Here is a 26908-nt window from a genome sequence, read left to right on the forward strand (position 1 = left end):
GTTCAGTGTTGAGGGCACTTGGTGGGTTTCCCCTTTGTGCTGTTGTAAATGATCTGCTGTGAGTGTTGCTGTATGCGTATCTGTTGGGTGTATGTCCAGAAGTGGGACTGCTAGGTAATGCGGTAAGTGCAGGTTTAATTTTTTGAGGAACTGCGGCCTGTTCCTGTGATAGCGGCACCACCTCACGTTCGCGTTAGCGTCGCAGGAGGGTCCCTACCGTGCCACATCCCTGCCGACACTTGTGGTTTTGGTAGTAGACGTCCTTGGTGGGTGTGAGGTGGTCGCTCGCTGTGGTTTGATTTGTACTTTCCCAACAGTGGGTGTGTGGAACGTCGTTTCGTGTGCCTGTTGACGTTTTGCGTCTTCTTCGGAGAAGCGCTCACTTAAGTCCTTGCTCACCTTGTTGATCCGAGATCGTAATCACACTGAAAATTCTGAATCCTTATTTTTTCTGTGTGCAAGATGAGTTCAGAGCCTATGCAGACTCCTCAGGAAGTGCTCTCATGTCTTAAACGTGCGAGTGGACATGTCAGATACTGGCAGCACTTCCCTGTACTTTGTATTATGACAGGCTAGGTTCTGCCGAGTAACAAACAGCCCAGAAATCTCAGTGACTAAACACTTGATTTCTCATTCACCGAATGCACTTTGTGATCTGGTGGCTTTGCAGGGTGCTCCCTTCCCTGTGGTGTTTCAGGCGTCCATGCCATACGTCTCTCTCACGTGACTGCCATTTCACACGGTGCCTTTATTGTCACCACACAAAGGGGAAAGAAACATGGAAAATTCACACCTGTTGTTCAGTGCTTTGCCTGAAAGAGAGACAGAATTTATTCCAGCCCGTTGGCAGGAACGAGCCCCTAGACCCCTCGCTTGGAAAGAGCGTAAGAAATGCGCAGGAGCCTTTGGTGGGTTTTTGATAATCAGTAAGAGTATCTGCCACGTAGAGATAATAGAGACTTGTAAGTTTGGAATCAGAGTTGAGGTGTTTGATTCTTAATAAGTAAAGACTGAGATGACAAGTGTTTTCTGACCGTCTCCGCCACAGTATCCGTGCCTATTGATGTTGTGAACACTCTCTTTGCAGCCGCGTAGTCATCCTTATCCTGTTGATTCCTGTGTTCCTAGATCTGTTCTCACTTAAAAATGTTCCTGTTTTATTAACCTCGTATTTGTTAAGTGGTAATGTTTTAGTGTAGCACCTTAGTTCTGTAATAAGAGACTCTTGGGAGTCGAATGTGACCTCTGTGAAGACTTAATCAGGATCGGTTTAGTCTGCTTGCTCCCTGGAGTGGAGGCATTTGGTAATGTCTAGAGACCAGCTTGATTGCTAGAATCGTGGTAGTCTTTTTCAGCCAGGAGGGTGGTTAGTGGGAACCTACAAGGGCTCTTTTATTGAAGTGGACAAGATCCCGCTCTGACCAGCTCCTGGCACAGGTCAGAGGTTGCCTCCTCTGCGTGTCCTCTGTGTCCCTCAGGTGGGCCAAGAACCTCTCCACAAGCACTGCGAATCTCCCTATCTGTATTTTAAAAACATTTTTTTAACGTTATATTTATTTTTGAGAGAGAGGGAGACAGCATGCGCAGGGGAGGGGCAGAGAGAGACAGTCAGACAGACAGACACAGAATTGGAAGCAGGCTCCAGGCTCTGAGCTGTCAGCACAGAATGCGATGTGGGGCTAGAACCCATGAACTGCGAGATCGTCACCTGAGCCGAAGTCGGATGCTCAAATGACTGAGCCACCCAGGCGTCCCCCACTCTCTATCTTGTTTATGAAAATTTGTTTGTTGTGGCTCCTCCCCTCCTGTAGGAAACTTCTCTACATCAGGGACCACGTCTTCTTCTTTTTGACGTCAGCAGTACTCGGCACTTGGCACGTATTCAGCAAGTGTTTTAAATGGACCATAACTCAGATACTAGTGTTGGCTTTGGGTTTAGTTTTCTCATTTGGTATGGGAGAGTTTTGGGGTTGCAGAAGAAAACTCTGATTGAAAGGGGACTTGGATTCTAGCTCTCCCTCTGCTGGGTACTCTGTCATGATCTCTGGCAGGGGGTTGAGTCCATCATGGATCTCCATTCTGTTCTCTGTGAAGTGAGGGAAGATTGGACCTCCCAGGTCAAGAGTCATGCTCAGCCTGTAAACATGGTATCACAACCCACATAGCCAGAGGCCAGGCAGCCTTACTGAACACAGCTGTGTGTCCACAAGGGAACAGAGCAGGCCTTCGTGTAACTTCCAGGTATTTTCCCTGTAGTTTAAGGCGGGGGATTAGAAACAGTAGTCAACAGTAAGGAAATACCAAACACTCGGAATCCAATTAAGGAGGCCCCTCCTGTTACCAGTATAGGAAAGCTTAGGGTGTGCTTTCTGCTGTATTGATGACCTGGGGAAGCGAAGTGTTCTATTCAGTGTGGGTCACATACAGTCTTCATTGAGCACTGCTCACCCGGTAATGAAGAGCTTCAAGATGCTGACGACATGGCTTGGCCGTGAGTTGTTTTTCAAACTCTGAGTCATTGGCATCAAAGCAGTCGTGGATGGTGCTTCTACCGGTGACCTTGATGTCAGCAGATGTTGGGACAGGTGGGCAGGGCCCGCACCTTTCATCCTGGCTTCTCTAAACCAAGCTTCTCACTTTAAGAGATCAGTCTTGGTGTTGCCTCCAGAGGCCACAGTGCTCGGAGTCTGCAAGTCTGTGCTGCAGCCCCGTTGCAAGCACTCAATGGCTGTGTCTTTCCATTTCGCCATCTATAAAATGGAGCAGTTGGTCTGTAAGCTTCCTTGTGGGTCTAACATTGTACTATTCTGTATAGGTTTCCCTTTTGATTTCAGTGATTCTTTTATATGTATTGACCTAATCACCAGTTAGTGATTCAGAAGATTCAGGTTCTGCCTGGAGCATAAGCAAATGGTCTGAATATAATTTAGCATCTGCTTTAATTGGTAGAAGTCAGTTGTGTCGTGATGAAGTGATTGGAGGGTAAGTTGAACAGCCATCCTGGAATAGATCGTGCATATTCAGGGTTTCCTCTCATTCAGTAACTCGAATTTGTTATTCTGTGCCTTAGTCTGTACAAAAAAGGAAAATAAACATTTGCTTATGAATAATAAGCAAATACTTAGAAGCCTTTTGTAGAATTAAAGTCTCTCACAACTGAAGCATTTTTGTCTATCTTTGTTTCCCCTGTACCTGATACCGTGGTCAGTGTTAGGACCTTGAATGGGTAAAGGACTGGACGATAAGTAAAACACTGTAACTACTGTAAGATTTTGGGAAAGATCATTAGGGTTGAAGTGATTAAGACGGCTCCAGGAGACCTAAACAGGTTACTGAAAGAACACACAGATTTGGGGCTTTCCCACCAGTTTTATTGAGCTCGAACTCGCATACAGCCCCGTACAAGGTCAAGGTGTGCAGCATCATGCTTTGACTTATGTACATTGTGAGATGATCACCATAATAAGTGTAGTTAACACCCATCATCTTATGTAGACACAGAACGAAAGGAAAAGAAAAACCACCAGGCGGGGGAGATGCCTGGATCCTGAAGGTGGTTCTCCCAGGGCGAGGCCGCACTGGTGTTGTGTGGTTTCCCCAAACCACAACTTGACCTCAGCCACACAATTTCTTTGAGAGGGGTTGGGGCAGGGGATAGAAAAGGAATGTTTTCCTTGTGATAAGAACTCTTAGAGGGGCGCCTGGGTGGCTCAGTTGGTTAAGCGTCTGACTTCGGCTTAGGTCATGATCTCGTGGTTTGTGGGTTTGAGCCCCGCGTCAGGCTCTGTGCTGACAGCTCGGAGCCTGGAGCCTGCTTCAGATTCTGTGTTTCCCTCTCTCTCTTCCCCTCTTCCCCTCATGCTCTGTCTCGGTCTCTCCCTCTCAAAGATAAATAAACATTAAAAGAAATTTAAAAAAAACAAAGAAGTCTTAGAAACTTACTCTCCCGACAGCTTTCACGCATGTCCCAGAGCAGCATGCGCTGCTGTCCTCTCGCCGTGCGTTATGCCCCCAGAATTCCTGATCTTATCACCAGACATCTATACCTTTTGGCCATTTTCCTCCCCTTACCCTCCCTTCACCCCCCACCTCTAGTGGCCCAGGTCTGATTTCTTTTCCTAGGACTTTAGTTTTTTTCGTTTCAAAATTCCACATTTCAAAATCTTAGACATCTTACTGTGTGAGCTCCTGTAGTCTTGTCCTTTGCCTGACCGACTTCACTTAGCATGACGCCCTCACGTTGCATCCCTGTAGGTGCAAATGGCAGGATTTCCTTGGTTGTTTGGTGGCTGAATGATATTCCCTTGTATGTGTATACCACACCCCGTTGATCTGTAGATGGATATTCAGGTGGTTTCTTTGTCTTGACTGCTGTAAACAATACCAATGGGAGCTTGGGGATGCACAGATCTTCTGAATTTGTGTTTTTGATTCCTTCGGGCAAATACCCAGAGGTGGAATTGCTGGATCGTAGGGTAGTTTGATTTTTAATATCTTGAGGAACCCGCACACGGCTCCTCACGGTGGCTGCACCTGTCTGCAGTCCCACCAGTGGGACACGAGGGTCCCTTACTCTGTCCCTGCTTGTGTTTGTCACGTCTTGTGTGTTGTCGATGGCCATGCTACCAGGTGCGAGGTGGTAACTCCTTGTGGTTTGCTTTCTCTAATGACCAGTGATATTGAGCCCCTTTTCACGTACCCGCTGGCGGTATGTAGATCTTTGGATAAATGCCTGTTTAGGTCCTCTATTTTCAGTTGGATTAATTGCGTTTTTTTCCTGTGAAGTTGTGTGGATTCCCTGCATATTTTGGCTGTTAGCTCCTTAGCCGAGGTGTAGTTTAGCAAATATTTTTTCCTAATCCATAGATTTGGTCTTTTTGTTCATTGTTTCTTTACTGTGCAAATTTGGGATCTTTATGGTCCCCAATATTGGTGGTTTTATCAGGGCTTTTTTTTGAGTCGTTTTGGAGGTTGCTTAAACTGGCAGGTTGTTTTTGTTTCACTGTCCTACCTCAACTTCCCTGCCCATGGAAGCCACCAAGGTTGCTTATTTGGACTTTGGTTATAGAAGAACAAGTCCGTTTTACCACTGATTGGGCATTTTCCCAGTCTGTAATCTGATGGTGTTGGATTAGGAAATTCTGAGATCTTGAGAGGCTCTTCTAACAAATACTGGGTCTTCTCCCTGATGTACTTGTCTGATCACATAAAAATTCTCTTGATACAGATGTGTTTCTACTTTAACTCATGCATCTGAAACAATTTGTGTAATAGAGTCAGGGTTTAGCCTAATACTTACTAGTAAAACAAATTCTCAGATCCTCAGATTTCTTCTCTGCTAGATTTGTTATGGTGGCACGGTTCTACTTCCCCACAGTGCCTCCCACTTCCATAGAGCTTCCCAAATCTACGCAATTGCACACATGTTCTCTTGGTTCCTGAAGACGTTCGTGCACATGTGTCGAAGGTCCTGAGCCTCCACTGGGCATGCGGTACAGTGGGGGTTGGACGTGCACGTCCCTCGGTCATTGTGGTGGCACCTCTGTAGAAGTTTTCAAGGAGATAGGAGAGCCTGGGGGAGCCTTCCTAGGTATGGTCACTTCAGCTGGCCTCAGGCTTTTGACAGCTTGGAGACATGAAGGAGTGATCAGTGGCTGAAGTTTTCCTTCCGGTGTAAAGTGTTTGTTTTAATGTTTATTTATTTTGAAGCAGAGAGAGACCGTGTGAGCAGGGGAGGGGCGGAGAGAGAAGGCACAGAATCAGAAGCAGACTCCAGGCTCTGAGCTGTCAGCACAGAGCCTGAAGCGGGGCTCGAACCCATGAACTGTGAGATCATAACCTGAGCCGAAGTCGAACGCTTAACCGACTGAGCCACTCAGGTGCCCCTAAAGTGTTTTTTTATAATTTAAGAACTTTAGAATCTGCCTTTCTTTTGGTGTTGTGGTCCTGTCTCCACTTGGGACTTGAACTTTTTGGACTGGGGCATTGTGGTCAGGCCTTGGACGCTTAACTGACTGAGCCACCCAGACACCCACTGACACTGTGTTAAAGAAGCCATTGTTTTTATGTAAGTACATGATATGTGAATTACAACTTTAACAAAATGAATTCCACCAGTAACCAAATAAAGTTGCTGCTTTTGGTAACCGCTTTGAGTTATTAATCATTTTAGTTAACAAAAGAGAATTTTAAAGAGAATTTCATTGAAACTCGCAATCTGGTAGTGTCTTCGTTAATGTTTTAGATTCCTAGAGCTTGGATTTGTTCTCAGTAAATTGGTAGGCATCCAGAGATTGGAGCCATGCCCTCTTCAGACACAAGAACTCTTAATGATGACACACTCTTGGGAACTGTCCCTTGAGCAGTGTGTCTTCCTATTAACAGGCTGCCAGAGGTTGAAGCAGTTCCTACTTGCTCTTGGTACTTTGTTAACAAAACAATATAACCGTTTTGTTAGTTTCCTTTTAATGACCATGACTGTGACTTTTTAGGACATCCTACCTATATGCAAAAAAAATCCACTTCAATAAGATGTTAATGTATTTTATAGTATAACTGAATTCCAGAGTCATTTAATTTGTAAAGTTCAAAGAAGAAAACTATTTCCTTTTTTTTTTTTAATTTTTTTTTTTTAACGTTTATTTATTTTTGAGACAGGGATAGACAGCATGAACGGGGGAGGGTCAGAGAGAGAGGGAGACACAGAATCTGAAACAGGCTCCAGGCTCTGAGCTGTCAGCACAGAGCCCGACACAGGGCTCGAACTCACGGACCGCAAGATCATGACCTGAGCTGAAGTCGGACACTTAACCGACTGAGCCACCCAGGCGCCCCAGGAAAACTATTTTCAGTGACAGGATCATACTTTACTTGCAAGTTGAATGCTAGGTGTTCTGTTTGTGTTTTTTAGAGAGCACAAGTGCACACCAGTGTGAGCGGGGGAGAGGGGTAGAGGAAGAGAGAGAATCCCAATCAGGTTCCGTGCGATCAATGCACAGCCTGATGCAGGGCTTGATCTCACAAAGTGTGAGGTCATGACCTGAGCCAAGATCCAGAGTCAGACGCCTAATGGGCTGGGCCACCCATGTGCCCCAACCCCTGCTGTTTTTTGTTTTGTTTTGTTTTTTTGTTTTGTTTTGTTTGAATGCTAGTTTCTAGTGTGAACAAATATTCTGATTCTGCTGAACTGGGGAATTTACAGAGTGATTTTTCTCTTGTTAATGAACATGTTAAGCCCAGAGGAGACAGAAGAGAGACATTTAATCTGTATTTATAATTCATTGTCGATAGATTGCCGAGTAGTCTCTGTGAGCCAGCCCTACGTAATAAGATAAGCTCGGTTTGAACAAGTGTCTAGCATTTGATTTCTTTAAAAAAATCAAAATAAAAAAATAGCAGCATGGCATGATGACACAAACATAATGGATAGAGGGAGGATGTGGACTACTTGGCCATAAATAAGAATCCTATTCTCCCTTTGTCACATTCAAAATACACAGGTCTGGGGGCGCCTGGGTGGCGCAGTCGGTTAAGCGTCCGACTTCAGCCAGGTCACGATCTCGCGGTCCGTGAGTTCGAGCCCCACGTCAGGCTCTGAGCTGATGGCCCAGAGCCTGGAGCCTGTTTCCGATTCTGTGTCTCCCTCTCTCTCTGCCCCTCCCCCGTTCATGCTCTGTCTCTCTCTGTCCCAAAAATAAATAAACGTTGAAAAAAAAAAATCAAAATACACAGGTCTGGCAAACCACCCTATTATCATCTGTAATAGTCCTTCATGTAAAACTTATTAATTCATTTATGATTAATACCAATAACTGTAGTTTAGCTAAGTGGTTGTATCACTGCATTCAAGATAAATTTTTTCTAAGTGTCCACCTACTGATGAGTGGATAAAGAAGACGTGATATACATATGCGCACGTACACACACACACAATGGAATATTACTCAGCTGTCAAAAAGGATGAGATCCTGCCGTTTGCAACAACATGGATGGAGCTAGAGGATATTTTGCTAAGTGAAATAAGTTGGGGAAAGAGACATCATGTGATCTCACTCATATGTGATTAACAGGATTTCAGAGTTATCCAAGTAACAGCTTCTAATGTGACATCTATTAAATAACAAAACATCAAAATAAAATACTTTTTATATAACTTGTAATGGATTGCAATTAAGGCTAAGTAAGACCATGCTTACTGCTTATTTCCATAGAAACCGTCTTGCACTGTTCGTCCTGTTCATCCCGAGAGTGCAGCATAGAGTAGTACAAGTTAATGTTCAGGTTTTGGGGTCCCTCCCCAAGTTAGGGTGCTAATTCAGGCAATTGAAGACATCCTGCAGTGTCGTCAAAGTGTTCATGGCACATGGGGATTAAAGACAGATGTGCAAGATTCTTCAGCTGACTCTAGTATCCGGGGTCGGGGGACCAGCAGTCTTTTAGAAGTTCCCCGTATGTCTGTTCGGTGGGGCCATCCACCTGCTCTGCTTAGAAGGGTTTATTGCGGGTTTTCACCTGGGTAATGTGTGTGGGGCTGCTGTACTCGTCCTGTGTTCATATTCTGGGTGGCTGAAAGCTTGTGAATAGCTGAAAACTTGAACATAGCTGTAGATACCAAGTGAATGTGGCTCTCACAGGAGACATGTGAGCCAGCAGAGGGAATAGGTCCTTATTTGGAAGCCACTGGTGTCTGAAGAAACACAGAAGGCTGATTATAGCTTTGTTGGATGCCTAAACCTGTCTCCCTTCTCGGTCTTTGGTTGAGGCCGCAGGCCTCTGAGTCACCTCGCTGCAAATGAAGTCAGAGTTGGTGCACAACCATTTGTTTGCTGATCTGCACTGGGCTTTTCCCAGCTCCAGACGGACAGTTCTCGAATGAAACGTAACACTGCCAGGGTCTCTAACGTGTGGTGAGAAAGTTGACTTCTTTTTTGACCTCTGGCATATATATGGTAGTTTCATTTAAAACAGGATTTGCTCAGGAATATCAATATAAGCAAAACAGGGGAGTAGGACAGTCATCTGTTAAAGAGATTGGATCTTCTGGGTAAATAACCGCGTTACTATTCTATGTAAGGATCTCAGATTGTGAAAGAATATGTATGGGGCTAGATCACTTATTGTCCAATCTCACTGTGTTTAAAAATACTGAGGAGCCCTTAAGTCTTGCACTAATTCTCATGTAAGTGGTTTCAGGACTGTACTTTGAACGATATTTGTGTGTGTTCTGGACCTTTAAATTTCTTAGCTTTTTTTTTTTTTTTTTTTTAATTGTGGCATTCTTCTCCCTTTTTTTTCTTTTCTCTCTCTCTCTTTTTTACAGTGATTCTTAAGAAAGGAACTAGGTAGCCCTTATAATTTAGAGAGACTTGACTTCTGGTCTTTGCTCTTGTACCACATCTGTGAGTCTCTGCATGTACGGTGACAATCTTCACTGTCTGCGTCATAAAATGGGGACACAGAAATACTCCTTCTTGAACTTTTGGGAAGATGTTTTCAGTCCCTGTGGCGTTGTGAACAGAATACAGAGAAAAGCTGCCTGGGATGAGGGTTCAGAGAGGTGTGCTTGTTTCAGGAAGCGAACGCTCAAGCTCTGGCCAGATTCTCCCCCCTTCGTTGAGGAACAACTATTTGGAAAGGGACACGCTTAAGTTACTCTCACACGGCCATGTGCTGAGGCTGCATAAGTTGATTTCATACTTGGGAGCAAATGTTAATTTTGTTTAACCTAAAGGTATAGGGTCTGATTACAGTTTATACAGTGTGATCAGTGGTCTGGTTTGTTTTATGTGTTTCTGCCCACACTTGCTCATATTTTAACCCATTTTTAATGCCTTAGTGACAGCCCAGTTATTTAAGTTTCAATTGAAGATTCTGATTTCTGGTAATGTAAAACCTGTGTTATCGTAAGGGCAAATTCTCATCCTTATCAAGAAATTATAATATGTGCATATCTCTGAACTTTTGAGGGTTCTAAAAATAGTCCATGGTAGGTACGCACAGTTATAAAAAGCGTATGGTTGTGGCTTAGGAATCATAGCTCAGAGAAGGATTAGATTGAAGAATGTATCATTGTTCCTGAGTCAATTAAGCGTGTAGGTTTAGCTTGGGAACGGCCTCCAGCATGTGACTCTATAAATAACACTTACACAACAAACAGGGCTTGATAAGTGAGCAATAAATCTGGGCCGACTGCCCACTTCTCCAAATTTTAGAGCCAGTCCTGCTGTCATAATACTTTGAGGGTTTGAAAGCAGCAATACAACTTTTAAAATTAAAACGTTCCTCGTATCCATTTTGTGTTATTCCTGGGTTTCTGGTTATAATCTTATTTTGTTGTTCAACTTTTCTTAGTAACAAGAATCCTTCAGTTTGGTCGCTTGGCTTCTCATATATATGTACAAATGGGCTTACTTTCTTTAGGAATGACAGTGATTTGGTTGCCTAGATGTTTCTAACATAAAAGCAGAGCATAGTTCTTTCATTTCATTTTTGTTCACCTTTATTGGGAAAAATCAACAATTTTTTTTTTTTAATAAGACTGGTTGTTTTTTCTTTGTCTTGAACCTTTTTTTTTTTTTTAACTTTTATTTATTAAAGTCTTTCTACCCCAGGGTAGGGCTCGAACTCACAACCCTGAGATCGAGAGTTGTATACCCTAGTGACTGAGCCAGGTGTCCCAGAAAATTAGGAATTTCTAACAGTGCCCGTGGCATAGTTGCATTACAAGCCCATGCAGCAAAGATGATTTCACAAAGGTGCATTTTATCAAGGGTCACTACATGCCTGCCAAATTTTTTGGTTTTCCCCTACACAATGAAGAAGGTCTGAAAGGTGTTTGAGGAGTTTAAACACTTGTCAGATGTATTTTTAGATAGTTTCTGTTCATATAGTTTATTATGTTGTTAAATTCTTAAAATTGATTTGTGCCGTCAATCAAACACCACAGAATCTTGGCTGAATTGGAAAGAACCAGTCAGCCAGGTACAGTTTAATGAGACTGGCTTTTGTGAAAGGTAGGTTTTACTCGTTTAGAAGAAAAACATTTCAAATTAGTAATCAAAATCTCCCAAAAAACAAGAGTCCAGGGACGGATGGCTTTCCAGGGGAATTCTACCAAACATTTAAGGAAGAGTTAATAGCTCTTAAGGAAGAGCTATTCTCTTGAAGCTGTTCCAAAAAAATAGAAATGGAAGGAAAGCTTCCAAACTCTTTCTGTGAAGCCAGCATTATCTCAATTCCAAAACCACACAAAGACTCCACTAAAAAGGAGAAGTATAGACCAATTTCCCTGATGAACATGGATGCAAAAATCTCAACAAGATACTAGCCAACCGGATCCAACAATGCATTAAAAAAATTATTCACCACGACCAAGTGGGATTTATGCCTGGGATGCAGGGCTGGTTGAATATCCGTAAAACAATGTGATTCATCACATCAATAAAAGAAAGGACCAGAACCACATGATCCTCTCAATAGATGCAGAGAAAGCATTTGACAAAATACAGCATCGTTTCTTGATAAAAACCCTCAAGAAAGTAGGGATAGAAAGATCATACCTCAAGACCATAAAAGCCATATATGAAAGACCCAACGCTAATATCATCCTCAATGGGGGAAAGCTCTCAGTTTTTTTAAGTCAGGAACAAGACAGGGATGTCCACTCTAGCCACCGTTATTCAACATAGTATTGGAAGTCTCAGCCTTAGCAATCAGACAACACAAAGAAATAAAAGGCATCCAGATCCTCTAGGAGGAGGTCAACCTTTCACTCTTCGCAGATGACATGATACTCTATATGGAAAACCCAAAAGATTCCACCAAAAAACTGCTAGAACTGATCTATGAATTCAGCAAAGTGGCAGGATATAAAATCAATGCACAGAAAATGATTGCATTCCTATACACCAACAGTGAAGCAACAGAAAGAGAAATCAAGGAATTGATCCCATTACAATTACACCAAAAACCATAAAATACCTAGAAATCTAGCCAAAGAGGTGAAAAAATCTATACATTGAAAACTGTAGAAAGCTTATGAAAGAAATTGAAGAAGACACAAAAAAAAAGAAAAAATATTCCATGCTCCTGAATAGGAAGAACAAATATTGTTAACATGTCAATACGACCCAAAGCAGTCTACATATTCAATGCAATCTCTATCAAAATAACACCAACATTGTTCACAGAGCTAGAACAAACGATCCTTAAATTTGTATGGAACCAGAAAAGACCCTGAATAGCCAAAGCAATGTTGAAAAAGAACACCAAAGCAGGAAGCATCACAATCCCGGACTTCAAGCTGTATTACAAACTGTAATCATCAAGACAGTATGGTACTGGCACAAGAACAGATACTCAGATCAATGGAACAGAATAGAGAACCCAGAAATGGACCCACAAATGTATGGCCAACTAATCTTTGACAAAGCAGGAAAGAATATCCAATGGAATAAAGACAGTCTCTTCAGCAAGTGGTGCTCGGAAAACTGGACAGCGACATGCAGAAGAATGAACCTGGATCACTTTCTTACACCACGCACAAAAATAAACTCAAAGTGGATGAAAGACCTCAATGTAAGACAGGAAGCCATCAAAATTCTGGAGGAGAAAGCAGGCAAAAATCTCTTTGACCTTGGCCGCAGCAACTTCTTACTCAACTGTCTCCAGAGAGAAGGGAAACAAAAGCAAAAATGAACTATTGGGACCTCATCAAAACAAAAAGCTTCTGCACAGCCAAGGAAACAATCAGCAAACCTAAAAGGCAACCACCGGAATGGGAGAAGATATTTGCAAATGACATATCAGATAAAGGGTTAGTATCCAAGATCTGTAAAGAACTTGTCAAACTCAACCACCAAAAACCAAATGATCCGGTGAACAAATGGGCAAAAGATACGAATAGACTCTTCTCCAAAGGAGACATCCAGATGGGCAACTGAGGCATGAAAAAATGCTCAACAGCACTCATCGTCAGGGAAATACAAATCAAAACCACAATGAGGTAACACCTGACACCTGTCAGAATGACTAACATTAACAACTCAGGAAACAGCAGATGTTGGCAAGGATGCAGAGAAAGAGGATCTCTTTTGCATTGTTGGTGGGAATGGAAGCTGGTGCAGTATATATATATATATATATATACACACACACACACACACATATATATATATATACACACACACACACACACAAATAGATATATATATACACACACACACACACACACACACAATGGAGTATGACTTGGCAATCAAAAAGAATGAAATCTTGCCATTTGCAACTATGTGGATGGAACCAGGTGTTACACTAAGCAAAATTAGTTAGAGAAAGACAAATGTCATATGATTTCACTCATATGAGGACTTTAAGACACAGAACAGATGAACATAAGGGAGGGGATGCAAAAATAATATAAAAACAGGGAGGGGGACAAAACAGAAGAGACTCTTATTCTCTTCATTCTCTTCATTTGTCTTCATTCTCAAAATCTTGCTGACTCATTGCTCACAGTGGCCACGCCCTCTGGGACAGTTGACCCCATTTAGGGTTTAAGTCACAGTATTACTTGGGGACCAAACAATAAGCCAATGGAATAAGCTTTCTGTTCCTCACATGCTTATTGAGCGCCGTGTTCACATCTGAAATAGAAATGGAGTGTGAGGCGGTTTACCCTGCAGAGAAGTTCATGATCTCATAGGAGAGATTAGTTATAACCTGGTGGTGTAGAGACACTTGTTCTCTTGTTTGTAGCTGGTGGTTCTTCTTGCTGCCAATGCACATCAGCCTCTTGTAGCAGGAGATATTCTGGAGAGGGTGTATTATTTTAAAATAAAATTCATAGGTGATAGTCAAATTCATATGGAATTAACTATATACATAATTTAAAAAATCAGCATCTATATAATACGGAGGAGAAATAAAGTAACTTAGGATAAAATAATATATGTGTTAACATATAAATGCTTGGGCATGAGTGTATCAGGAGTCTCGTGCTTGTGTCTGTACCTATAGGCACCATGAACATGACAGTTCTGAATAAGGACCAAGTGTGATGAGTTAGTAACTACAAGTACCAAGGGGGCATTACTCTCAATAATGTGATCATCCAAAAAGGATATATCATTAACAGTGTTCCAAACAAAAGTAGGTGTGGCTGATTGCCTTCCAGACAATTTCGGCATATAATTAAAATTGTGCAAAATGTGCTCTTGAAGTATAAAGTGGAGCTTTCTAGTAGGTGCGGATTTACCTCATGGATGTCTCGTCAGACGCTACAGTTGTTGGAGACGGCGGGCGTTGCGGGAAACCTGGCGTCCGGCACCCCCTCCCGTTTGCAGGAATGCGATAGCCAAGAATGCCACCCGCCACCACCCCCGCCGCCCCCAGTAAAATGCTGGTGCGGAGTCAGACGGGAGGTAGAAAGACTGCAGTGGTTCTAGCTTTGGTCCCCGTCACTGGAAGGCACGATGGGACAGTGGGACTCAGAGCAGAGTGGCCAGCCAGCCAGCGGGAGGTGGGCGGGACTCACGGAGTTCGCCGTGCCGTTTTGCAGGAACGGGGAAAAACTTCGAGTTTTCCCTGCAGGTTGTTGAATTTTGCTTTCCTGAAGTCTGGCATCTGAACTGTGTAGTTCTTCACGGACACGGAAGAGTTAACCCTGCAGGCGTGAACCCCTCAGCGGAGGTGATGGTGATGGGGTCGGGGTCTCACCCTTGACTGTGCAGGCTGCTCTCCAGGCAGCTTGGGAAGCTTTGGATTTACTGCAGCAGCAGCTCTGTCCCCCGCTCCCCCCCCACCCCCAGAGCTGGCCTGAGGCCACCCTTTGTTGGGGGGGGGGCGGCTTCTGACCGGAACCCCCGCATCAGCATCTGTGTCTTCTGCTGAAGTTGCTGCATGGAGCCTCACTAGCTTACTCTTCCAGTACTTTTATTCGTGAGCAGCATCAAGTTCATCCCAAGCGTTGGGAATAGATGTAAGGAACTCCTCAGTGTTTTTGTTACTGTAAAACCCGTTTCCCATGATGTTGGCTCAGTTATCCCTTACAGGATTAGGTGTTCAGTGTTCGATAACAGCATACGAGCACGAATTGGAAGAGCATTTTATTTTATTTTATTTTATTTTATTTTATTTTATTTATTTTTTTTTCAACGTTTATTTATTTTTGGGACAGAGAGAGACAGAGCATGAACGGGGGAGGGGCAGAGAGAGAGGGAGACACAGAATCCGAAACAGGCTCCAGGCTCTGAGCCATCAGCCCAGAGCCCGACGCGGGGCTCGAACTCACGGACCGCGAGATCGTGACCTGGCTGAAGTCGGACGCTTAACGGACTGTGCCACCCAGGCGCCCCTGGAAGAGCATTTTAGAATTTGTTGGGGTGGGCTTTGCTGGTTACTTAAGAAATGTTGCCTCTCCCCCTTTCGTCTTGGAATTTAGATTAACAGAGTTGAGCCTCTTACAGCCTATGTGAAAAAATGATTGTATGAAGAGATTTTCAACAGTGAACATTCTGAGACGTTTGGTTACAGGACTGAGATTTCTTCTTTATCCCCAAATTCCGTTGTTGCTCTTGTCCCAGGAGTCAGTCCGTCTACACCTGGGTCGTTACAGTTCTGGTTCCTTCCTATTCAGAGCTGGGGGTGTGTGCAAATTGAACTAATGGTCCAGAAACATTCTGTCATTTGTTTCCTTCCCTGAAAGTTGTCCTGTCTCCCTGCTGTGTCTCTTTGTCGCCATCAGGTGAAAACCAGACTTTTTCCCAGGTGCTTAAACGTTCTTGACTTGGCCCATCCATTATGAAGTTTTTCCTATTTTATTTTATTATTATTATTTTTAGAAAAGCATCTTTTGTTTTTCTTTTTAATTTATTTTAAACAGAGAGAGTGTGAGTAGGGGAGGGACAGAGAGAGAAAGAGAGAGAACTCAAGCACTATTACTGCAGAGCCTGACCTGGGGTCCAAAGTCCCGACTCGATGACCTGATCTGAAATCAAGAGTCAGATGGACGCTTGACCAACTGAGCCACCCCGGTTCCCCGAGTTTTTCCTATTTTAAATAGTGGTCTAGCACAGGAACAAAGCCAAGAAAGATATTTGATGCCTTTGTGTTGGAGGGGCCACGTTACTACTGCTTTTATATCACTGAATTTAATCCTTGCAGCCCTAGGAAGTAAGTAAATAAATCATTCTCGTTTTAGTGAAGATGAAACATTTTGATAAAATGACATGCCTTTGGGGCACCTGGTGGGCTCAGTCGGTTAAGCTTCTGACTTCGGCCCAGGTCATGATCTTGCAGTTCATGAGTTCAAGCCCCACTTTGGGCTCTTCACTGAGAGCACGGAGCCTGCTTGGGATTTTTTTTTTCTCTCTCTCTCTCAAAATAAATGAATAAACTTAAAAAAAAAAAAAAGTGACCTGCCTGTACAACCCAGATTATCATTGTCGGACCTGGGATTTCAATCCATGTCTGTTTTAACTTTTCTTGCTGTTCCACAGAGAGGTTTCTAGAAGGAGGGATTTGGGTCTCTGAAAGGGTAGATGGAAGTTAGGTGTTTTATAGTCCAGTTGAGGAAAAGATGGCCTGAAGTAGTCTGGAGAAATGTAGCAGATGTTTCTTTTTTTTTTTTTTTTTTTTTTTAAATGTTTTATTTTTTCTTGAGAGAGAGCATGAGCGAGGGAGGGGCAGAGAGAGAGGGGGACACAGAATCGGAAGCAGGCTCCAGGCTCTGAGCTGTCAGCCCAGAGCCTGACTCGGTGCTCGAACTCTCAAGTGGTGAGGTCATGACCTGAGCCGAAGTCGACACTCAACCGACTGAGCCACCCAGGCCCTGCCCCCAGATGTTTCAAAAGAGTAAGAGATTCCTGTTAGGCTAGATGGCTGCTGATTATATGGTGCTGACAGCACCTGGTTTGCATGAGGGGTTTTTAAAGAAATATGTGTCGTCTAAGCCATCGTGTGTGGCTCACTGCTCATCATGGAACGCATTTGTGTCGTTGAGGTAAACACTAGGAAGAGTTACTTTTGGTAGATTCTGAGGACGATTTAACCGGAGTCTTTGACGCCAGTATTTTTACTGGCGCTCAGACACTGTCCTGTAACAAGAAGACCGTGCCTAGAGACGGAAGCACCGTGTGTGTCAGCATGTATCTCAGGTTATACCAGTGCCAGAAAGCTTGTTTTAAAGTAAGAAACACAGCAGGGAAAACAAAAGCAGCATACATTTTTAGAGTACAAACCACCAATTTAAAGGAATAGAAACACATAGTACCCCAAAACCAATTTATGTCTTTACCAATTAACTGATCATTAACATTCTTTAATGATGATCGTACACATTCTCTGTAATAAAGGTCACCTTCTCTTCTGATGGCAGAACTCATTTGCTAGTCCTGAATTTTTAGTCTTTATAGTTGATGAATTGGAAAAGAAAGCATTTAAGGTTTTTTTTTTGTTTTTAAGTTTTTATTTATTTATTTCGAAAGAGAGAGCCAGCAGGGTAGGAGCAGAGAGAGAGAGGGAATCTTAAATGGGCTCTGCGCTGTCAACACAGAGCTGGATGCGAGGCTCAAACTCATGAACCATGAGATTGTGATCTGAGCCAATACCAAGAGTTGGTCACTTAACTGAACCAAAGGCGGGCCGTGAAAAGAAAGCATTTAAAAGGATTCTGAGAGGCACCTGGGTGGCTCAGTCGGTTAAACGTCCGACTTTGGCTCAGGTCATGATCTCAAGGTGGGTTCGAGCCCCACACGAGGCTGTGTGCTGAGAGCCTGGAGCCTGCTTCAGATTTTGTGTCTCTCTCTCTCTCTGCCACCACCGCCCCCCCCCCCCCCCGCTTACACTCAGGCTCTCTAAAAAAAAATGTTTAATTAAATATTAAAAAACAAATAAAAGGATTCTGAGTCTCTCTCTCTCCCTCTTTTTAAGTTTTATTTATTTTGAGGCAGAGTGCTAGTGGGGGAGGGACAGAAGGAGAGAGAGAGAGAGAGAGAGAGAGAGAGAGAGAGAGACTCCCAGGCAGTCTCTGCACTGGCAGGTCGGAGCCCGCCTGTGGGGCTCAGTCCCATGACTGGGACATTGTAACCTGAGCCAAAACCAAGAGTTGGATGCTCAGTCACCTGAGCCACCCAGGTGCCCGAGTCTCTCTTTTAATTACATTCCTTGAAGAAATTCTCTTGTGCTAGAGTGGCAGTTTAGCATTTTAGAAAACCCTTTTCTGCTTAGAGACCAGTAAGATGAGGTGGAAAGAGCACTGAGCCAGAAGGTAGAAGACGTTTTAATCCTGGCTCTGCTGCTTGCCAGCAGTGTGACTGAGGGCCAGCTCTGCTGTCCTCTTTGTTAAGGAAGGACTGTTCTGGAGCAGTGGACGAGGGCAGATGTGGGGGGTTCCGTTCTCAGCTAGGGAAGTCCTGATCGGGCCCGCTGCCTGCTTCTCAGCACCGGCCTCTCCCGTGCGGTCCCTGTCTCTGCTGTCCCTTCTGTCTCTGCGGTCCCTGTCACTGTGGTCACTGTCTCCATGGAAGAGCTACAGCGTCCTGGGAGAAGTCAGCAGAGATTGGCAACTTTCCTCTGCACAGTAAATCCTAGGGCTTCTGTGGGGAGCCAGCATGGTATCTGACGTGTGGGAAAGTGTCGGTGGGTCTGGTCTGGTCTCGTCTCGTCTCGTCTCTCCTCTTCTTTCACATTTTACTCATTTTAAGTAATCTCTGTGCCCAGCGCGGGGCTCAAACTCACAACCCCGAGATTTTGCTCCTCTGACTGAGGCAGCTGGGCGCTCCTGTGGGACATTTGACATTCAGAACCTGTATGGAGGGTTTCTCCTCCCCTCTTCCCGTAGTATCCAAGGGGTCTGGGAGAGGTCATGTTTGTGTGTCACTGATCCCATCCTCCGAAATCCTGGCAACTGCTCTCATTTACCACAGTCCTGTTGTATGTGAGCGGGAGAGATTCAGAAGAATGTGATCCTGGGTTTCTGTGCTGGGTGTCGTTGCAGATATTTCTGTCTACTCGCGCTTAATTCTGCGAGGACTGGAGGACGGAGGTGGTGATGGCGAGGTTGTCTTAAGGCATCTAAACAGCACCCCAGATGCTCTCACGTCATAAGAGGAAGCGTTGATAGTACAGAGACTGGAGATTTCATACCAGTTCTGAGTACATCCCAGCTCATCTGCCCTTGGACAAGTCTCTTAATCTTAATAAACTGTAGGTTGTTGTCTTTATTGTTTTGTTGTTGTTATTGTTAGTGTTTTTTCCAACCTTTCCGAGAGAGTCCAAACACAATGGCACGCTGTCATCCTCCTTGCTGAACAGCGATCCTGGGGGAATGACGGCTTGGGCCCTCCTGTCGTAGCTTCCTGTTCTTATGGTTTCCCCAGTAATTTGGAGGTGTGGCAGTGATAGTGTTATTCTTTTTAAGGTCAGAGTCCCTGCATCTTCAAGGCCCAGGTTTGAGCTTCTTAAGATGTACTCCGGACGGGAGAGTGTAAATACAAAGCTCCTTACAGATTTTTTTTTTTTAAGTTTATTTTATTTTGAGATTGAGTGAGTGCAAGCAGGAGTGGGGCAGAGAGGGAGAGAGAGAGAATCCCAAGCCCCGACGTGGGGCTCGATCTCACGAGCCGCAAGATCATGAACTGAGCAGAAACCAAGAGTCAGATGCTTAACCAACTGAGCCACCCAGGCGCCCTGAGCTCCATAAATATTTGTAAATACCATAGCTGTGATGAACTTGTGGGACTACACAGAACGTCTGTTTTCTAGTGGTTTATTTACTTCAGAATTTCTGCCCCTTTTTTGGTTGTGTATACATTTTGCTAAGTCATCTGGTACGTGAGACCAGGCTGTGCCATGTAAAGTGAGACCGACAAGCCACTGTATGCGGGAGAGACCATTGTCAGGCGTGGACCTCCGTCAAGTACAGCCGCTTACATTTCATCAGTCCCAAAGTTGACAAGTTCATTGTCTGCCGGCTTTTGCTTCTCCAGAGTGAGATCATAGGGTTTATCTTGGTCATAAATCCAGTTGCTTTTCTGTTCCAAAATAATAGCAAAGGTTTATTTACATATTTTTAAGGTGCTATAAGATTTCACACTTCTTATTTCCTGTAATAAGTTCAGCATCCAGACTTTGTAGAAACATGATGAACTGAACCTTTGTTTCTATGCGGTGTATAACCACGCATATTTTAAAACTCGGAAAATACTGTTCTAGGAGTTTCCCTTGATTTGATTTTCTTGGTTTACATATTTTGATTGTTATTTATAATTTGACGTTTTTTAGAATCAGTGTAGTTTGAGTGACAATTCTTTTCAAACCCTTTTCATATTAGCATTTATGTGGACTCTTCATCACCCATGTTGTTAAGTAACGCACACTGGTTTAATATGCATTCCTTCGGGAACGTGCCGAGCTACGCTAGGTTCCCCGCACTCTTCCGGGTGCACTTCCTTCAAGAAGCTTACATCCTAGTGGTAATAACAATTGTGTTTTGTAATATTCTGGCGTCTTTTATTGAATCTTCAATACCCATGTCTTTTTATTCTACCCTCTTAGCATTTATACAATATTTTTGTTATTTGGTATGTATGACCCAGAACTTAACATGTTTGAGTGTTGTCCTTTTCATATATTTGGTACATAAATTGTTTTCAGAATTCCTGGGTACCACGTGCAGTCCTCTTGTGTACTGGACGTGCGACCTCGTGCCAGTCCCCGAGTTTTCATTCGCGTAGTGGGGCTACCAGTAATACCAGCCTCATCCGTCGTCTTGCTCTTTCTTAATTAAGAGAATGGAAATCCTCACACCAGAACTCCCGCTCCGACCAGCCAGGATTCCTTCCTTCGCCCCGTCCCCCGGCTGATGCAGTGGAAGCCGGGCCCACAGTCCCTTCCTTCCCACCGTGTGCAGTGACCCCTTAGCACATCTTCAGCTCGTCTCTTTCTGTCCACATTTAAATGTGTCTGTTTTCCTCTTAAACACCAAACCTCTTCCGCCTCTGGTCGTAGCTCCGCTTGCCTCCCTGGGCACAGCTCGCTCGGCCGCCTCACCCCCGTTTACCGTGCCCTCTTCCTGCCGCCCCCGCCCCCCTTGCCAGCGTGGCCCGTGCCCTCCTTGCTGCTCGTTCTGCTGGATCTCTCATCCCGAGTGGTTTCTTTTCTGGAGGAGGTGGGTGGGTGACCTGGAGAGAAAGTTTGATGTTCTTGGGGCAAAAAAGAAAAAAAGCTTTCTTTTCATTAATTCACTGACAAACATCTGTCACGCTTCTAATCACCAAAGATAATTGTAGCTGATAAAACGGATAAAAGTCCCTGTTTCCCTGGAGCTTTTTGTTCGTTGGAGGGGACAGGCAAACAAAATAAGTAACATATGTCAGATTATCAGGAAAAAAATAGAACAAAGAAGAGGGAGCAGACTGGATTTAGACAGGACACATTTTAGGTGGCGTGGACAGGGAGGGCCTCAGAGAACACGGCTCCGGCCCAGGGACCGGCGGAGGTGAGGGGGGGTGCCGCGCGTGTGTCCGGCGGGATAGGAGGCTTGCAAACTGTTTGCTTGGAGTTTTCAAGAATACTTCTGTGTGGTATGAAATGTTTTGGTAAAGATTCTTGTTCTTCTGATAAAAAGGAAGGCTGGATATTTTGGGGTATACTGTTTCAAATTGACTTATTAGGATAAAACAGTATTTTTCATGATTTAATCTTACAGACTAAGCGAAAGCAAATTCTAAGGTAAATTTTATTTTATATTTTCTTTGGCATCTAAATGATTACATGCTTTTATGGTCGGGCAATTTAGATAATGACATCTTTATTTCTTAAGGAGATTTAGATGGTCTTTTTTTTTTTTAATTTATTTATTTTGAGAGAGAGTGGAGGATGGGCAGAGAGAGAGGGAGAGAGTGAATAGCAAGCAGGCTCTGCACTGTCAGCACAGAGCCCGACGGGGCGGGGAAGGGAGGGGCTCAATCCCATGAACCATGAGATCATGACCTGAGCAGAAACCAAGAGTCAGATGCTTAACTGACTGAGCCACCCAGGCGCCCCGAAGATGTAGATACTTTTTAAGCAAATGGGACATTAGCTGAGGTAACATAGTACAGCTTGATAGGGCTCTGAATTAACTGACTGGGGTTTAAGAGCTTTTTCAGGAAGAGAAATTTTAGCATTTGTGTGCTTACATAACGTTTCAGCAAAATAATTGATCTCTTGACAGCAGTAGAAGTATACATTCTCTGTATTATATTCAAAACCATAATTTATTTCAAGGAGAAAGATGCATTGAGAGCATATTTACACATTGGTGCCCGCATTCCAGAATGTTCATGAGGTGGTTATGGTTGGCCATCAGAACAGGGTCTTCTCAGCTCTCACATAGAGGCCAATTTAGTTATAAGTCGGTTAAGATGGTTTGTGTCATTGATTAGTTTTGAGAGAAACCCAACTGCTGAGTATTCAGAAACTTGGAGCAGTCTGCATCCTGAGCCTGCTTCCAGTGCACCCCACTCTTCTCCTTGGTCCTCGCAAGTGGAGGGCCTTTAGGAAGCCTGGAGACCAGGAGTATGCAGTGACACATATGTTGAAATTTAACGGCCCGTAGTAATCACTTGGCCATTTCCTTTCCTGCTTTCTTAACATTAAACAGGCGGTGAGAAACATTTCTCTCCATTTTGTTCTTGTGGATGTTAAGCTTGTTTCCAGTATGACTACATGCATTACCATGTGTGAGATCTGGAAGTGTGAGGAGCACTGCACATCTAGACATTTTACACTTTAATTTGTTGCGTGGCTCCTAGGGAGGCTTGAAGAGGAGGAGGAGTAAGCTTTTACTGGGTTTGCTAAGGACTTGGTCTTCTGGAACGGGGTGCTTCCCTGGCAAGACAGAGAGCAGGCTGTGCCTGTATTGTCTGCACCTGAGCAAGTGCTAGTGCTGCTGCTGAACAGCCTACAACTGCTGGAGAAAGGAGTGCTGGGTGGGAGGTTGGGGTTTGAGAAACCGTGTGCTCCACCAGAGAGACAGATACTCCCTCTGTTGATGGTTGGCCTGCAGTGGCCTCCACTCGACAGGTGCCACTGTCACTCTGAACTGTGCAGACTCTGTGTGCTTCATCCCCTCCTCCCATTGCCGGTAGGTAATACCTAAGGTTCATTCTAGCCAGAGTGTAATGATCCTTTTTTCCTGTCTTGTCAGTAAGATTTTGTTTTTGTTTTTTTTTTAATGTTTATTCATTTTTAAGAGAGAGACAGAGGGGGAGGGAGACATAGCTTGAACAGGGGAGAGGCAGAGAGAGAGAGGGAGACACAGGATCCGAAGCAGGCTCCAGGCTCTGAGCTGTTAGCACAGAGCCTGACGTAGGACTCGAACTCACGAGCCGTGAGATCATGACCTGAGCCGAAGTTGGATGCTTCACCGACTGAACCACCCGGGCGCCCCGGCAAGATCACGTTATTGAGGAGATCTGTTCTAGCTCCATTTCCGGAAAGTTAACGACCGTGTATCATTTCCTTACCGTTGACACGGCAGCTCATCTTGAGACGATTGAAGAAGAGACGACTCAGATATGAAATTTAAACAGCTGCACAAAAAATGATTGAGGGGGGTACCTTTTAAAAATAGCCCTTACTTTTGGCCACCTCCCACTCAAAAACACTGTTTGTAAATGATTGTTTGATGGTAGGAAAACCTAGCATTAGCGAAGCAGAGTTCTGTAATTTTGCCATCCAGAAATAAACACTAAAACTTGTTGATGTCTGTCCTTCTCATGTTTTCAGCACATTTAAAGTTAGCCTCACACTGTGCATACTGTTTTACGACCTCCTTTAAAAAGCAGTACTACAAACATTTTCGTGATTAAATGTTCTTCTAAAATATTTTCAATACCTGTAGTAGCCTCCTGTACGATATACTATTTGGTTAGCCTATCCCTTTGATGACATGTTAGCTGGCTTTCAAACTTTTGCTTTTATAAATTTTACAGAGAGAACTTTGCATACATGTTTGAATACTTCTCTGGGTATTCCTTAAACATAATTTCTTAGGTAGTTTTATATTCATAGTGATTCTAGTTACTGTTTCACTGAAACAGACTTTGCTGGAAGAAGAAAACTTGAACCATCCTACGTCGGATACTGTGCTAGACACGTTGGAGTCTTCTAGTTCGCAGAATCTTCGACCCTTTGCACCCTCAGTTTTACAGATTAAAAATATCCACGTGCATATGTAATAAGATATTTTGCAGTAAGTTAACAGTATGCAGAAAACGTTTAAATGTTTTCTTTAGCAACTAACAAAGGCCTTTGATGGTCACGAGACACTGAAAACTTAATAGATCTAGGTTTTACTTCTGTTTTGGCTTTGGAATATATATTTATAATATGTAAGTTTTACTTAATATATATTTTAATATATATTTAATATTTAAATATTTAATATATATTTTAATTTAATATTTAATTTAAATATTTAATATGTATTTTAATATATAATATATATTTTAATATACATTAACATATATATTTTTTCTCCTCTTTGTATTTTTACCTGAAGGTCTAAAAAAGTATATGTTAACTGGCATTCTTAGCTCCCAGAGGAAAAAGTGGGTGGTTCTCTTGTGAATTTTGGGTTCTGGTCATGTGACTACATCATAGGTGATTAATTTACAAATCGCCTTTTATGTGTAAATTAGAAGCAGCCGGTAATAGTCTCCTAGGTGAAAATGGTGTTCCCTTCCCTTAAATTCCAGGCATGGTTTTTCACATCTTGTTCCTGTAGGATCTCGGTGGTGAAAGTGCAGTGGGCACAGGCCAAGGAAGGTTCTCACAGAGGACGGGCGGGCAGGTGACCGTGTGAGAGGCCTTCCGTGGGTGCACATAGATCTCCTCTGCTTTGGGAGGTGGGGTTGTTGCTTTGGGGACCTGGTGTTCGTTGTCTAACACGGTGGTTTGTTTCGTCCCAGTCACATCGATCAGACAACAACATGGCAGGACCCCAGGAAGGCCATGCTCTCCCAGATGAGCGTCACGGCACCCACCAGCCCACCGGTGCAGCAGAACATGATGAACTCGGCCTCAGGTGAGTGAGACCCTGTCGTTAGAGCACATGGAGGAAAGGCTTGTGCACCACAAGGACCTTCCATGGAAAATAGTCATCATCCTTGTGAGAAAACTGGAGCATGGGCGACCGTTAATTCCTACCCGTTTTTTGTTTTTGTTTTTTTAACCCGTTCATTTATTTTTGAGAAGGGGGATGGGGCAGAGAGAGAGGGAGACACAGAATCCGCAGCAGGCTCCAGTCTCTGAGCTGTCAGCACAGCACCCAATGTGGGGCTCGAAATCACAGACCGCGAGATCATGACCTGAGCTGAAGTCAGACGCTCAACCGACTGAGCCACCCAGGCGCCCCGTTTCTGCCTGTTTTTTTGTGGGAGACTTCGTCCTTTATTTCAAAATCGCATGCTTTACCCAAGCCTTGTTCAGTTACTAATATATAGAAGGGCTGCAACCAGAAGGCACCGTTCTTACAGTTTCGGTTCTGAAGTCAGTGTCTCCCGATTCTTAGTTTGGTTAATTTTGACACACTTGTGTTTGAGTCGACTTTGACCCACTGCTTTTTTCTGTCTGAGGTCTTAAAGTTGGAGGTTTCTTTTTTCTCTTAGTGGTTTGCGTGGGAAGCCAAGCTGTGGTGTTCTTAACTACCTTTTAACGAGCGGATTTGTTCTACCTTGAAAGTAACCGGAAGGTCGCAATGTAGAAACCACTAGTATGTGTTACTGAACGCAATCTGCCCTTTTCACTGATGATAGACCTGAGGGTGGCTCTTTTCTCTTGGTTGGCAGTGTGTTGAAACATGCTGGTTTTCTCATCTACATAATGGGGATTCTGTTGCCCATTACTACAGAGGGGGAGATATTAAAGGAAATAATACATAGGAAGCTTTTATTTACAGTTCTAGTGCAGAATAGGTACTGAGTGAAGGTTTAGTGACTTCCTAGTCAGTCAGGTACCTCTGCTGTGTGGGCCCCAGGCCATAGCTACCCCCTTGGGCCTCTTCGTGCAGATGGGGAAGGGGAGCCCCGGGAAGACACGGCTCCGTGTTTGCATCTGGGATTGGAGGCTTCGGGTTGGGTTTCTGCCTCGGCCCCGGTTCGGAGCACAGAAGGCAGCGGCCGTTAACGGGCCACCTTCAGGGCCGTGACGGTGTGTCTGTCACGGCCCATTCCTCTTGCTCACCCGGCAGACTGACCAGCCCATGTGGGTGGCTGCAGTGTAGACTGTCTTCGGCAGCAGGCTTTGGAAAGGACTTCTGGCCTGTGGGGACAACAGGCCAGCCAACCGGCTCGGGGCCCAGGAGAGCCCAGGACTGGAATCGTCCTTCTGCCCCGGAAGGCGGGGCTGGCGTGTGGGGTCTCTGGTCTGTCCTTGCCCTTGCTGGGCCAGACACTTGAATTCTGAAGACTTACGTGCTGAAAACAAACATGAAGAAAGATTCATGACGAAGCTTTTCTTTTTTTTTTTTTTCTTTTTTTTTTTTTTTTTAAATTTTTTTTTTTTTTTTCAACGTTTATTTATTTTTGCGACAGAGAGAGACAGAGCATGAACGGGGGAGGGGCAGAGAGAGAGGGAGACACAGAATCAGAAACAGGCTCCAGGCTCCGAGCCATCAGCCCAAGAGCCCGACGCGGGGCTCGAACTCACGGACCGCGAGATCGTGACCTGGCTGAAGTCGGACGCTTAACCGACTGCGCCACCCAGGCACCCCATGACGAAGCTTTTCTTGTCATAAACTTTGTTTATATAAACTGTTGAAAAATTCATTCCCTTAATCTCCCATTTAGCTTGTTTTAATGTGAATACATTTACTTATTATGCAGACTTATGTGTGATATTTAACTTAAGTCTTAAGGCAAAATAT

General features: G+C 44.0%; 1 protein-coding gene across 8 annotated transcripts in view; it reads left to right on the forward strand.

Moving 5' to 3' along the window:
- The window catches only part of YAP1 (Yes1 associated transcriptional regulator), a 113351-nt gene that overhangs the window by 31699 nt on the left and 54744 nt on the right, over positions 1-26908 (forward strand). For all 8 annotated transcript variants that reach the window (XM_043579165.1, XM_043579170.1, XM_043579166.1 and 5 more), the window contains exon 3: positions 24954-25069. In XM_043579165.1, the coding sequence (XP_043435100.1) occupies positions 24954-25069 (116 nt within the window). The remainder of the gene's footprint in view (positions 1-24953; positions 25070-26908) is intronic.

The sequence above is a fragment of the Prionailurus bengalensis genome, chromosome D1 (assembly GCF_016509475.1).
Source record: "Prionailurus bengalensis isolate Pbe53 chromosome D1, Fcat_Pben_1.1_paternal_pri, whole genome shotgun sequence".
Lineage (NCBI taxonomy): Eukaryota > Metazoa > Chordata > Mammalia > Carnivora > Felidae > Prionailurus > Prionailurus bengalensis.